At 65.0% G+C, this 12,226-nt stretch overlaps 2 protein-coding genes across 2 annotated transcripts; both read right to left on the bottom strand.

Annotated features, from left to right (window-relative positions):
* Nucleotides 1–1,214: 1,214 nt before the first annotated feature.
* Nucleotides 1,215–1,721, bottom strand: RNF224 (ring finger protein 224). Its single transcript, XM_050908169.1, has one exon. It carries the CDS (start codon nucleotides 1,719–1,721, stop codon nucleotides 1,215–1,217), a length of 507 nt encoding a protein of 168 aa, XP_050764126.1.
* A 5,620-nt stretch (nucleotides 1,722–7,341) lies between these two features.
* CYSRT1 (cysteine rich tail 1) lies at nucleotides 7,342–7,795 on the bottom strand. Its single transcript, XM_050908127.1, is given in 2 exon segments — nucleotides 7,342–7,602; nucleotides 7,605–7,795. Coding segments are annotated over 2 exon segments (420 nt in total). The 5' UTR covers nucleotide 7,795; the 3' UTR covers nucleotides 7,342–7,372.
* Between the last annotated feature and the right edge of the window lie 4,431 nt (nucleotides 7,796–12,226).

Here is a 12,226-nt window from a genome sequence, read left to right as displayed (position 1 = left end):
CGGGTGCTGGACTTCTCTGGCTGGAGCCCTGGCATCCAGTGCAGGGGACAGCCAAGCACCAGGACTGCCCAGGGGACATGAGATCACTGCTGGCCCCATGCAGGCACAGGCTGGGGACCCCTGCTGAGCCCCAAGGTGCACCCAGTGGTGCCTGATGCTGGGATATTGCAAGAGCTCATAAACCACATGGCAAACAGATGCAGAAGATGGGCTCTGAGGAAGGACCGACCACAAGAGCTGCCCAGGCAATGCCAAGCCCTGCCCAGGAACTGTATTAATATCACCCTGGTGCACCCCAGTCCTTCCCCATTTGGCCTCTGTTAAACCCACACCCGGCTGTTTGGGCTCTCATCCTTGCACTCCCTGTTTGGAGTGAGGCAGGGAAAAGCCATGCAAAGACACGACCTGGAAAAACAGCGGAGGGGCTTCTGTACGGGCTGCATGCAGGTGTGCAGGTAGGGGATGGGGAGAGGGTCAGGCAGGAAAACCAAACCTGGCACAAGCCCTGGAGCACAAGGCCAAGCAGGAGCTCCCGTGGGCTCTGTCATCCTCAGTTTCAACTGTCCAGCTACCCCAACACCCAAATTTCTCATGCAAGTTGCCAACAGAGCAAACACTTAAAGGAAAGCAATCCGGCAGGGCAGGTTACTTCTCCCCGTCCCACCCCCACCACAGGCAGGGCTCTCCCAGGGCTAGCCCGAGGCTTGCTGACAAATGCGACCAAGACACGCAGCCCAGCAGGGCCAACAGGGCGTTGTTTAATAGTCACGAAGCTTTCGGGTTGCCACACGCTCCCCAGAGCATCGCTGTGTCGCTGTGCTGTGCCAGGCTCCCGTGTCCCCTGCCTGGGGATGCTCGGCAGGGGTGTCCCTGCCACAGAGCCACATGCGTGGAGAAGCCGGACGTGAGCAAGCCCTGGGCCAGGCACCCGGCTACATCCATGGTGGCTGGACCAGGTTTCTGAGCTGTCAGAGGGGTGGGTGGGCAGGATGAGGGGGTGGGGGCATCTTCATCCCCCCCCATTGCAACCCAAATCCTGGCAGGATGGACAGCAAGCCCTGAGCAAGCTGAAGCCCTTCCCAGGCTGCCAGCATAGCCCATCGCTGCTGTCCACACGTGGGTCTAGGGCATGGCGTGGAGTCCCCAAAAATGGTCCCAGACTGCACCCCAGGGGCTCAGCTGCCCGCACACCGCCGGCAGCCCCCTCCTCATGCTCAGCTCTCGAAGGCCGCCGTCACCCCACAGCACAGGCACGGCTGGCAGCAGCCACGTCGGGGGAAGAGCGCCGGAGGCACCGCATCTTGGCACAGCCCTGCCGGCTGCTGGGTGATCACCTTCTCTTTGCACGAGCCCTTGGTGGCCAAGTCGGGCTGGGACCTGCCAGCCACCCGGGGATGCTCCTTGTCAGCCTTGATGGCGAGGAAGGTGGCCAGGTCGAGGTCAAGCATGGCAACGCCGCCACGCGGCGTGGGTGTATTTTGACGGCACTGCGGGCAGGGGATCCAGCGCTGCTCGTTGGCGACAGCGTCAAGGCGTTTCAGGCAGGCTTGGCAGAAGGTATGGCCGCAGTAGAGCCGGCGCGGCAGCCGGCCGCACAGGTCGTAGGAGGAGTAGCAGATGATGCACTCAACCCGCTGGCTGCCCCGGCTTGGGGTGCGCGAGTGCGCCCCGACACACAGCCCTGCATCCTCTGCCCGGGGGCTGCCACCGGCCTGGGACATGCTGGAGAGGGGAGGGCGAGAGGAGCCATCAGACCCACGGCCCAGCTGTGGGATACCACCTCGGAGTGCATCTGATGCATGGGAGATATGGGGACCAGACCCATGTGGTGGGTTCCCAGGGGCATCAGGCTCCCTGCCCAACATCCCTGCCTGCTGCCTGCCTGCCCTGTGGGCAGCCCTGCCTAGAAAAGCAGGACCCTGCCACTACAGATAGCTCTGCCGGCATCCAAAGGGGATGCGTTTTCCCTGATGCCACCCTGCACCTCTGCCAGGAGCTCTGCCAAATGCCCCTTACGTCCCATGAGGGATCTGGGCTGCTTGGACCTCAGCAGCCTGCCCAGGCTCTGGGTTGGTGGGGAATATGGGGTGGGCAGGAGTGTGTCAGCCAGGTGGGCAGGGGAGCAGCATCCAGAGGACCAGGCAGTGCTCCTCGCCAGCCCCGGGCTGTGCCAGGCCGCCGTGGCACCGCTGTCAGCAGCAGGGGACAGGCACGCAGGCTGGCAGAGAGGTGTTGAGGAGTCCAGCCTCATCTTAAGGGAGGGTCTGGTACCCACCAGCATATTTGTAAACCTCTCCTGGAGGCCACCAAGACCCCACTCCCTCTCTATGGGTGACCTCAAGCATTTTGATATACACAGGCATCCCTCTCCTCCCCTGTCCCCCATACCTACCTGTCCTGAGATGCTCCCCCAGGGCCTCAGGGGAGGTGGCAGAAGGGCTGCGCCGTGCCGGGGGGCTGCAGCAGTCCCATGGGGAGCATCGGGGGCCCAAGCTGCCAGCAGCTCCCCAGCCAGGTCCTGGTGGCTGCTGATGGCTCTGGTAGTGGGAAAGGGCTCACCTTTCAGGGACAGGCGTGCTATCGGATCTGCTGTCGGGAAGCCAAGCTTGGGAGATTGGGTTACAAGCACCCAGATAACAAAGACCTCTGAAATCTAAGCCCCAGGAGCAGTCATTAACTGTCCATCTCTGCTTCATTAGCAGAAGAAACCGTCCCCGTGAGGCCAAGGAGCTCTGGGCTTCACTGTGGGCAGAGAGGACTTGGACATCAGCTCTACCTGGGCGGCAGCAGCGGAGTCTTCCACATCCTCGGCCACCCCCCATGGCCAAGAACATCTGGACAGATGTTGGCCAGCAGAGATACCCGTCGCACTCCAGCCCACACATCCCCAGGTGGTCCGGGCTGCGGGGACGGCTGCGACTGGAGCAGGAGGGAACAGCGAGGCTCCAGGCTTGCGGGGGTGGAGGGGCTGGGGCTGGCGCAGGGACACCGAGGCTCCAGCCTGGTCCCAGCTGGCAGTGCCCACGCGTGGGGTGGTGCTCCTCGTCTGGTGCCTGGGCGTGACCGCTGCCACAGACGCATCCGTGACCTGCTCCTGCTCTTCCAGCTGGGGCTGCAGGCTCTTGCACTGGGGGCTGAGTTACCCTTGGCTCTGCCAGGGCCGATGCTCATCACCAGGCTGGGGAGAGCCCAGCACCCCTCGGTGACATCTGCAAGGTTCATGACAATGCACGACACGACCCAGGGGAGGTGACAGCACCAGGGTGGTGGCAGACTCAGTCCCTGCAGCTGCCAGCCCCCTGCGCGGCCCTTGGTCCAGCAGCAATGCCACAGCCTCTGCACGGGAGGGTGCTCCGAGCAGGGGAAGATTGAAAACAGGGAGTGTGGTAGGGGGACAGATCCTGAACCCAGGATCCTGGAGGAGAAAAACACATCCTGGAGCCAGGTCAAGGCTGCCAGGACACCCAGCAGCATTTCTGCGTGGGAGCAGGAGAGGGCAGCAGCTCCTGCTCCAGGCAGGAGCAGGCAGGAATGCAGGCAGGGAGACAGGCAGTGCTCTCCTGCGCTGCCTGCTTACCAAACATTTCAGCAGCCCTTGGGCCATGTTTCCAGCACTCCTCGGCAGCAAGAATTGGGGGTTTTGGAAGCCGAGAGCCTCACAGGGTCACCGGGCTCTGCAGAAAAACTCGACCCTTGGCGCCTGTGCTTGCGAGCAAGGCAGCAGAGCTGGCAGCACAGCACCTTTGGGGGCACAGTGGCCGTATCCTGACACAGGATCCTGATACATCCTCTGTCACAGGTTTCCCCAGGCAATGCACATGGGGTGCTCGTGCCCGTGGATCCCCAGGTGTGGGGATGGCATCCCATGGCAGGGCTTTGCCCTCCCCTTGCCGGGCTGGCAGCAGGCAAGGGATGGCAGGGTGGCTGGCTTGGGACGGGGCTGTGCCGGGGACCTCGGTTTTGGCCAAACCCACTGGCCGAGGTGGGGGCAAGGGCCGTGGGCCCTGGGCGGATCAGGAACCAGCTGTGTGGGATTCCCACTGTGGCCTGGCATCTCAGGCTACCACTCTGCATGCCTGTGGGGTGAGTGGCAGCACCCTGGATGCCAGCAGCCAGGGCAGAGCTGGCGCCCGGATGGGCACAGCATGCCCCCTCCAAGGCTGTGTGCCCAGGGACCTGCAGGCCACCCTGCCTGCCCTCCTACCCCACTCCAGCCCCTGCCCATCCCCTGCCCATCAGCCCTCGTGTCCTCTTCCCAGATGCCAGCAGAGCCATGCCCCATCGAGGGGTTGTGCCCAGCTGCGCTTGGCCACATCTGCCCGTTGCACGCAAGCCCCTGGTGCGGGGCTGTGCACCCCGGCTCACCGCCCTGCACCCCACAGGCAGGGCTTGGGGCGGGGGGGCCCTTGGTGACGTGGGCTGTGCATCCTCCAAGCCGCGCAGGGTGACACCAAGGGGCACGCTGCCTGAAACCGGCGCTCAGCCCTGGCTGGGCTCCCTGAGCCCTGCTGAAACACCCGAATCGAGGCACAGGGAAGGCGTATCTGCAATCAGCAGCGACACGCATGGGCGGGAAATGTCTTTTCCTGTTCCCAGGACTCATCCCCGAGAGCTGCAAGGACCTTTGGCACAGCAGGGCAGGGAGCGGCACCCTCAGGGGAGTGCAAAGGTCTGATTCAGATGAGCCAGAGCCGTGCATCACCACCCACACTCCAGATGCAGTAGGTGGCAATCACCCAGCACAACCCTCCACACTCCTGAGCACCCTTCGAAGATGAAATGCATCCAGGGAGCACCCATGGGCCCCTGCACACAGCTGCCCATGTCACCCGGAGCCCTGTCGAGGTCTGGGCCAGCATCCTGTGCCCTCCCCTGCTCACCCCCCCAGCTTTCCTGCTGCCTCCAGCTTAATCATTGCCCAGGTGTCTGGCAGGCAGCACTCTGCCCTGCCTCCCCTGGCTTGTTTGCTGTCGCCCCAAGGTTAGGCAGAGCGAAGGGCAGCAGTGACACACGGCACTACTGGCAGATGCTGCACCCTGCCAGCACCCTGCCCGGGCCAGGCCAGCGTATCCCTCGCCCTTTGGCCCCCTGCTAATGCCAACCCCACTAGTCCTGGGGCTCTGCCGAAGGCGCCAGACACTCCTCAGGGACAGTTTTCCCTCCCAAACCATGTTCGTCCCTGCAGAGCATGTCAGACCCCTGGGGCACCGAGCAGCCTCTGCAGGATGTGGGTTTCAGCCAAGCCAACGTGGTGATGCCAGGTCCCTGCCCAGCCACGTGGCGGGTGGGCTCTGCGGCAGGGCAGGGCTGGCGTTGAGGCCACAAAAGCACACAAGGGGTGGATCTGCCCGTCCCCGTGCCAGCACTGCCCGTGGTCCAGGCAGGGTGGACAAGAGCGCTCCTTGTGCAGCGTGGACGCAATGGGGCTGTGTCCCTGCCAACCTCCTCCTGCAAGCTGCACACCCCCCCGGCCACCCACTGGCATGGGACCTGGGCCAGGCAGAGGGGTCAGGGCGGGGGGGGGCAAACTGGCAGGGCTCTGCCCCGCACCTCTGCCAAGCCACTGCCACCCCAGCCCAGAAGCTCCCAGGGGTGGTGGGATTTCAAGGGTGTGGGCTTCCTGGGGTGGTGGGCTCCCAGTTCTGGTGGGCTCCCAGTGCTGGTGGGATCCCGGTGGTGGTGGGCTCCCAGGGGGTCGGCAGCCAGCTGGGGCAGTGCCACAAAGCCCACCCAGCTGGCCCAGCCAGGAACCTACCCCTTCCCCAGCCCACCCCCCAAAGCTGGGCTCGCTTTTTCCAAAAGACAGGACAGCCATCCAGCTTGGCAGGGTCGGCTGAGCACCAGCCAGTGTCCCCAGGCAGGCAGGAGCAGGCTGTACTGGAAACGCCTGGGCGAGGGGAGCGTTGGGCCCAGGCTGGCAGCAGGACAGCAGGCAGCAGCGAGCTGAAGAGCTCAGCATGCCACTGCTGCTGCCGCAAGTCAGCAGTGCAACAGTTAAGCCTGGTTTTGAGGGGAGAGGAGAAGGCTGTGTGCCCCCTGCGCTGCCCTTACACAACCCGCCACGGGAATCCCGGAAAACCCAGGGCGGAGGGAAGAGGCGTACCTTGGCAGGGGAGGAGATGGCTGTAATTTTATTTGCAGCACCCTGAAGTCATCTGCTAACACACACGCTCTTTCCAAGCCCTTGCCCCTGCAGACCAGGCAGTTCCTGCAGCAGCCGTGGTGCTTACGCAGCTGCCGCCTGGCAGCACGGCCACCCGTGGGACGCCAGCACAACGGCTGGCTTGTTCCAGGTTGGCGGCACCAGTCCCAGCCGAAAACCCAGCCTGGAGCTGCCCCAGCATGCCGTGAAGAGGCCAGCAGGCTCCTCGCTCGCCTTCCTCAATGCCCAGGGGGTCACAGAAAGGCGAACAATGGGGATCCGCATCCCAAACGGGGTGCCCCAGTGCTACTGCTGCTGGAGCTGGGCCAGCGCTCCGCACTGGACCTGGCCCCAATGCAGTGTGGAGCCCCGAGCCGGGATGCAGATGGGGCAAGGGGTTGTGCCCAGCACCCCGCAAGCCTGGCAGGAGGAACCGAATGGGGCCGGGGGTTTCCTGGCACTGGGACGTTAACACTCGCACCCATGCTGTGCCATCAGGTGCTGCCCTGGAGTGCTGCCCGGCACTCTGCCATGCTTTGTCTGTCTGTCTGTCCTTCCTGTCTCCTTTCCTCTGTCCCATGGGCAGCGTGGCGAGGAGCAGCGGTACCCAGCCGGAGCTTGGCACAGGGTGCTGCCACATCCCCATGATGCTGTGGGTGGGGGGACCGCTCAGTTCTGGGGAGGTGGGTCCCCATCCCGGCTGGGGGCATGTCCCTGGCTCCTCTCCACCACTCCAAGACAGTGATAACAATGCCCTCCTCTGCCACGCACACAGGGCTGCCATCATCCAAACCTACCCTCCGGCAGGCGGACGATGCCTGCACCTTCCCCAGAGTTGGAGGTTTCCCAGCAAGGGCAGACTGGCAGGGTCAGGATACAGGATCGCAGGCTCAAAGTGCTGCCCCATCCCCAGTGTAGGCACTTCTCGGTGGCATCTGCATTGGCACACATCATCCTCAAGGCTCCCGGGCCTCAGGGGGGGACCTGTCCTTGTCCCCCATGCCACACAGTGGGCTCTCAGGACCTGGCAGGTGCCCATCACCAGCGGATCTGGCTGCAGAGCTCACGGGTGAAAAGCGACGGTGAGTCCAGCCAGTGCCACCTCCCAGCTGCCAGCTCTGCCAGGCGCCGGGGCAGCTCCCTGGGGCACCCAGGCCGGGCAGCCACGTCCCCGCGGGGCCACCCGGCCCCATCCCATGGTCAGCACGTCCCGTGGGTGCAGCAGGACCCTTAGGAGATGACACAGCAGCACTTTCTGCAGCAGGGGCAGCACCTGCAGTGGCCACATTTCCCGCCAGCCTCCCACTCCTGGCCCTCGGGTGGCTTGTCCAGGGTGACAGTGTAGAAGGAGTTGGGCGATTCCCCATTGGGCATCCTCAGGCTGCCATAGGGGTTGTAGGGACGGGACCAGGACTTCCCCGTGGAAATGGTTGGGCTGTTCCAGCTGCCAGTGGGGTCGCCTGCTCCTCCACGCCGTACGTGGGCACAGCTGCAGGGTTGGCGATGACGGTGGGCTCGTCCTTCAGGTAGCGAGTGATGAAGCTTTGCCGGAACTGGTCCCGTGAGATGTTGACGCTGGCATAGGGGTTCTCCAGGCTGACACCACGATCCATCTCCCTTCTCGTCGTCAGCACGTGTGGCCTGGCTGGCATTGCCCACCTCCTGCGAGACAGAGACCCCGTTAACCGGGGCTGCGGGGGGTGTCAGTGCTGGGATTGTTCTCACGGCACGGGGAAGGGACCCCTGGCAGACCCTGCTGGTTTGGGAGCAGGGTGCAGAGCTGTGCTCCCCCCTCCCCGCCAGCCCCAGGGCACGCCGACATGCAACTCATACCCTTTGGCCGTGTGGCCCTGATGGCAGAGCTGCGAGGGGAGGCAGGAGAGGGTGACACCTGGGCAGGGAGACATGGGGGTGGGCAGGGTGCTGAGGGGCAGGAGGGGGTGCTGGGTGGGAGACAGGGTGCAAGGTAGGGCAGTGGGGTGGGGTAGGAGCTTCTGGAGGGAGACAGGTCTCAGGGGTGGGGTGCAGGCACTGGGGAGAGGAAGGGGGAGAAATGCGTGCGGGGGGAAGGAGAGGCAGAGGCGGGGGAAGGAGGGGACAGGACAGGGGCAGTAGGGAGAGGGCAGGGGCCGAGGCAGGCCGGGGGAGAAGGAGAACTGGGGTGAGGGGGCAGGGGAAGGAGGGCAGGCAGGAGAAGGAGGGCAGGCAGGGCAGGCAGAGGGTGGCAAGGGAAGGGCAGGGGGAGCAGGCAGGGCGAGGGCAGCGGGTCGCTCCCGGCACTCACCGACGGCGGGGCTCCGGCCGGCTGCGGGGCCGCTCTGCCGCCGGCTGCGCTTCCTCCTGCACGGACCGCCCCGCCCGGCGCCGCCCGGCCCCGGCCGCCCGCCCGGCCCCACACCCACCGCCCCGGCACCCACCGCCCCGGCACCGGCGCCCACCGCCCCGGCCCCACACCGACCGCCCCGGCACCCACCGCCCCGGCACCCCCGCCCCGGCACCCCCCGCCCCGGCCCGGCACCGACCGCCCCACACCGACCGCCCCGGCACCCACCGCCCCGGCACCCACCGCCCTGGCCCCACACCAACCACCCCGGCCCGGCACCGACCGCCCCGGCCCCGACCGACGGTACCCACCGCCCGGCCTTGACAGACCGACCCGGCCCGCGCCTGCTCTGGACACTGGCACCGGGCGGGGGCCCAAGGAACTGAGCGCCAGTACCAGGCACTAGGTACCAGGCAGGGCGCACTGGGCACTGGGCAGGGACACTGGGCAGGAGGGCACTGGGCACTGGCACCAGTACTGGACAGGGGCATGGGGCAGGGGGCACTGGGCAGTGGGAACTGGGCACTGGACAGAGGCACTGGGCATGACCACCAGCACCGAGCATCATGCACCAGGCACCAGCGCTAGCCACTGGTACCAGCCACTGGGCACTGGCTCTGGCACCAGGCAGTGGATACCAGCACCGGCATGGGCACTGGCATCGTGCACTGGCACCAGCACCACACAGCAGGCAGTGATACCGTGCACTGTCACCACCGCCAGGACCGGGCACTGATACCAGTACAGGCACCAGTACCATCCACTGGCACCAGCACCAGCACTGTGTGCCATGCACCAGGCACCGAGCTCCAGCACCATGCACTGGCACCAGCATTGGCACCACACACTGGTACTGGGCAGCAGGCAGGGGCAGTGGGTGCCATGGGCACCCATGGGCAGAGGGCACTGAGTACCATGCACAAGTCCTGAGCACTGGGCAGGGGACACTAGGCACCTGCACCCACTGCACCCGCTGGCAGTCCCCAGACCCTCCTGCCAGGCTCTGCTTGCCCCCAGGGACACCCAGGTCCCTGCAGCCCAGGGGTCCCTCCCACCCCGCCTGGCTGTCCCCCACCTCTCCAGCCCTGACACCCCAATGCCAGGTGCTGCTGGGGTCCTCATCCCTCCAGCTGACCCCTGGGCTCCCAGGCAGGCAGAAGGGCACGAACCAAGCGTGCTGGACCCAAAGGACCTGGTGTGTGCCTGGGCATCAGGAGGATCTGTGGTGGGACGTTGGCTGTGGTGTGAACCTGTGCCCACCAACAGAGCCTTTTCCAGGTTGGTTTGGGGGGTTACCCTGTGCCTGCCCCCAGGGCATCGTTGGAGGGTGAAACGCACAAGGCTGGAAGGAGTGAGGGACACGGCTGGCGCAAGGGCAGGGAGAGGGATGCTGGCACATGTGCCAGTCCCCGGGAGCAGAAGTGCTGCAAGAGAAAAGATGCAAATTTTCAGCACCCTCCACCTGCGACCAGGCAGGAGAGACCCTGTGCGAGCCCCAGCCCTCGGTCCTGCTCTCGTGTGAGGCTTTTTGGAGTATCCCAACTGAAAACCCAGCCTAGAGACCAGGCCCTGTTCCCTTGGGGCCCTGATCCTGCCACACTCCCATCATCACAAAGCCAGTGTCCCTGTCCCCACCATCACCAGCTGCCAGGGCTCCTTCGTTCCCTGGTGTTGCCTTGTCCCACTCACCGGTACCTGCTGGGCCCATGGAGGGGCTCTGGGGCAGCGTCAGCCCTGCCAGGACAGCAGGAAGGGCTGCAGGCAGCGCAGTGCTGCCCGCAACCTCCTCAGGCTCATGGCTTCCCACACGCAAGGAAAACACCAGTGCTGATGGAGCTGGTCCCAGCACCAGCATGGGGACACAATGTCCCCAACCACCAGAAGCCACGGCTGTTCCCAGGCTTGCCCACAGCCCTGTGGGCCATGGCCACCCCCTGCAGCTCCTCTGCAAGTGGCTGTTGCTCTGGCATCCCCTCCTCACCCCCCACAGGGTCAGGGCTTTCAGCTCGGACACAGCCCCGGCACGCCTGCCCCATGGCTCCGGTTGTGGCTGGCAGGAGATGGCCATCCCTGGATGGATGTAGCTCCGACAAGCCTTGGGAGGACAGGGGGGACCGTGGGGACCAGCCTGCCAGCCAGGGCAGCTGGGTGGAAGGCAGCACAGGAGCATCCCAGCCCCACATCCAGACCTGGCATCCTGCTTCGGGGCAGCAGGAGGTACCAGCCTGGGTCCCCTCGGTGCTGCCACGTCCTCAGGGAAGCTGCAGGGAAAGCTGGAAGGTGCAGGGGCAACAGGAGATGCTGCCAGCCTGGCCTGGGAGAAACAAGGCTTGCTGGTGACATGGCACTGCCACAGCTTCACTGCTCTGCCCTGCCCTGGGCAGGACACACACATGTCCCCTGTGTGTCCCCTGTGGGTCCTGAAGGGCATTTTGCTGAAGGATGCAGGACTTTGGGCTTCTCAGGAGGGTCCTTACTGCTGGGTGGCCACAGCCAGCCATGCCAGGGGCTCCAGTGCATGATGTCCCTGCTTCTGGGTGCTTGGGGACAGGGTGGGTTTTCCTGGGAGCCTGTGCCCGGCCAGGTGTCCTGTCCCCAGGGTGTGGGACACAGCTCCTGTCCTGCCGCTGGATGTCTCTCCAGTGCTGGTGGCTGAGCGTGCCATGGAGTGGGACAGGGCCACCACGGGTCCCCTACTCCAGCCGTGTCCCTGCTGTGTGACACTGCTGTGATGCCCTCAGCCAGTGTCACCCTTGCCACCACCAAGCCCCCAAAACTGGCTTGTGCAGAGCCCCAACGTCTTCCCACAAGCAGTTCTATGCAGAAACCCATCCTTCCCAGGAGCCCCAGGGGATGCTGGGGACAAGGCTGTGCACGTGGGGCCGGGGCAGCCTGGGGCCGGGCGCAGGACAGAGGGTGCCCCAAATTGCAGCTGAATCCTCCTGGGACTGAATTACGTTTCCCGCAGCACTTTGCAAAGGGAAAAGCTGCTTCCTTCTGGCCATTGCAACAGAAAACTACATTTCTCACCTGCCCTGAGGAGCTGGGGCTGCACAGGACGGCCGGATCCTGCTCACGGCAGTGCCCACCACTGCCCTGCCCACTCAGCCTGGTGCCAGGTGAGTGGGGACACTGGGCTGGGGGCGGCACCCTTAGCACCCATGGAGCAAGCGGGAGAGCTCCGCGGGTGATGGGACCCTGCCTGGCCCTGGTGGCACTGTGCCTGTGATGAGCGACGGATGCTGGTGGGTGCTGAGCTGGCCGGGCACCCAGTGGTCAGAGTGCCCTGCTGCCAGCACCCTGCCTGCAAGCTTCAGTCTCACCTGCCTGCCCTCTGTGGCTGGTCCCTCCGCCATGGAGCCTGCTGGGCTGCAGCTCCCAAAGTGTGGTTTGCCCTGTAAAGAGACTCAGTGACCTCCCAGGGAGTGGAGGGAAGGGAACAGGGAGGCCGGGGATTTTTTTTGGAGAAGCTGGGAGGTCAAACCCTCCTCTGACCAGCTCTACCATCGGGAGAGGGGCCCCATGCAGCTCTGTGCCTCAGTTTCCCCACTGAGGACTGAGAGTAGGGATGCCGCAGCGCATGCGCCGTGCATAACCAGCATCACAGCACCCAGCTCGTGGGTTTTGAAAGCTGCAAAACACCTGCACGGACACCCCTGGGGCCTCTCTGCTCCCGCAGGCTCACCCGGAGGAGAGCCACCGGCAGCCCCTGTCCCTTCACTGGGCCTCACTGCTGCCAGGTTTTCCAATCTTGAGCAGTC

This window comes from Gymnogyps californianus, chromosome 18, assembly GCF_018139145.2.
Source record: "Gymnogyps californianus isolate 813 chromosome 18, ASM1813914v2, whole genome shotgun sequence".
Taxonomy (NCBI): Eukaryota; Metazoa; Chordata; class Aves; order Accipitriformes; family Cathartidae; genus Gymnogyps; species Gymnogyps californianus.
This window is presented reverse-complemented; position numbering and strand designations above follow the sequence as displayed.

Excerpts from the sequence above, each read along its gene's own strand:
- RNF224 (XM_050908169.1), bottom strand. The coding sequence starts at position 1,721 with ATGTCCCAGGCCGGTGGCAGCCCCCGGGCAGAGGATGCAGGGCTGTGT.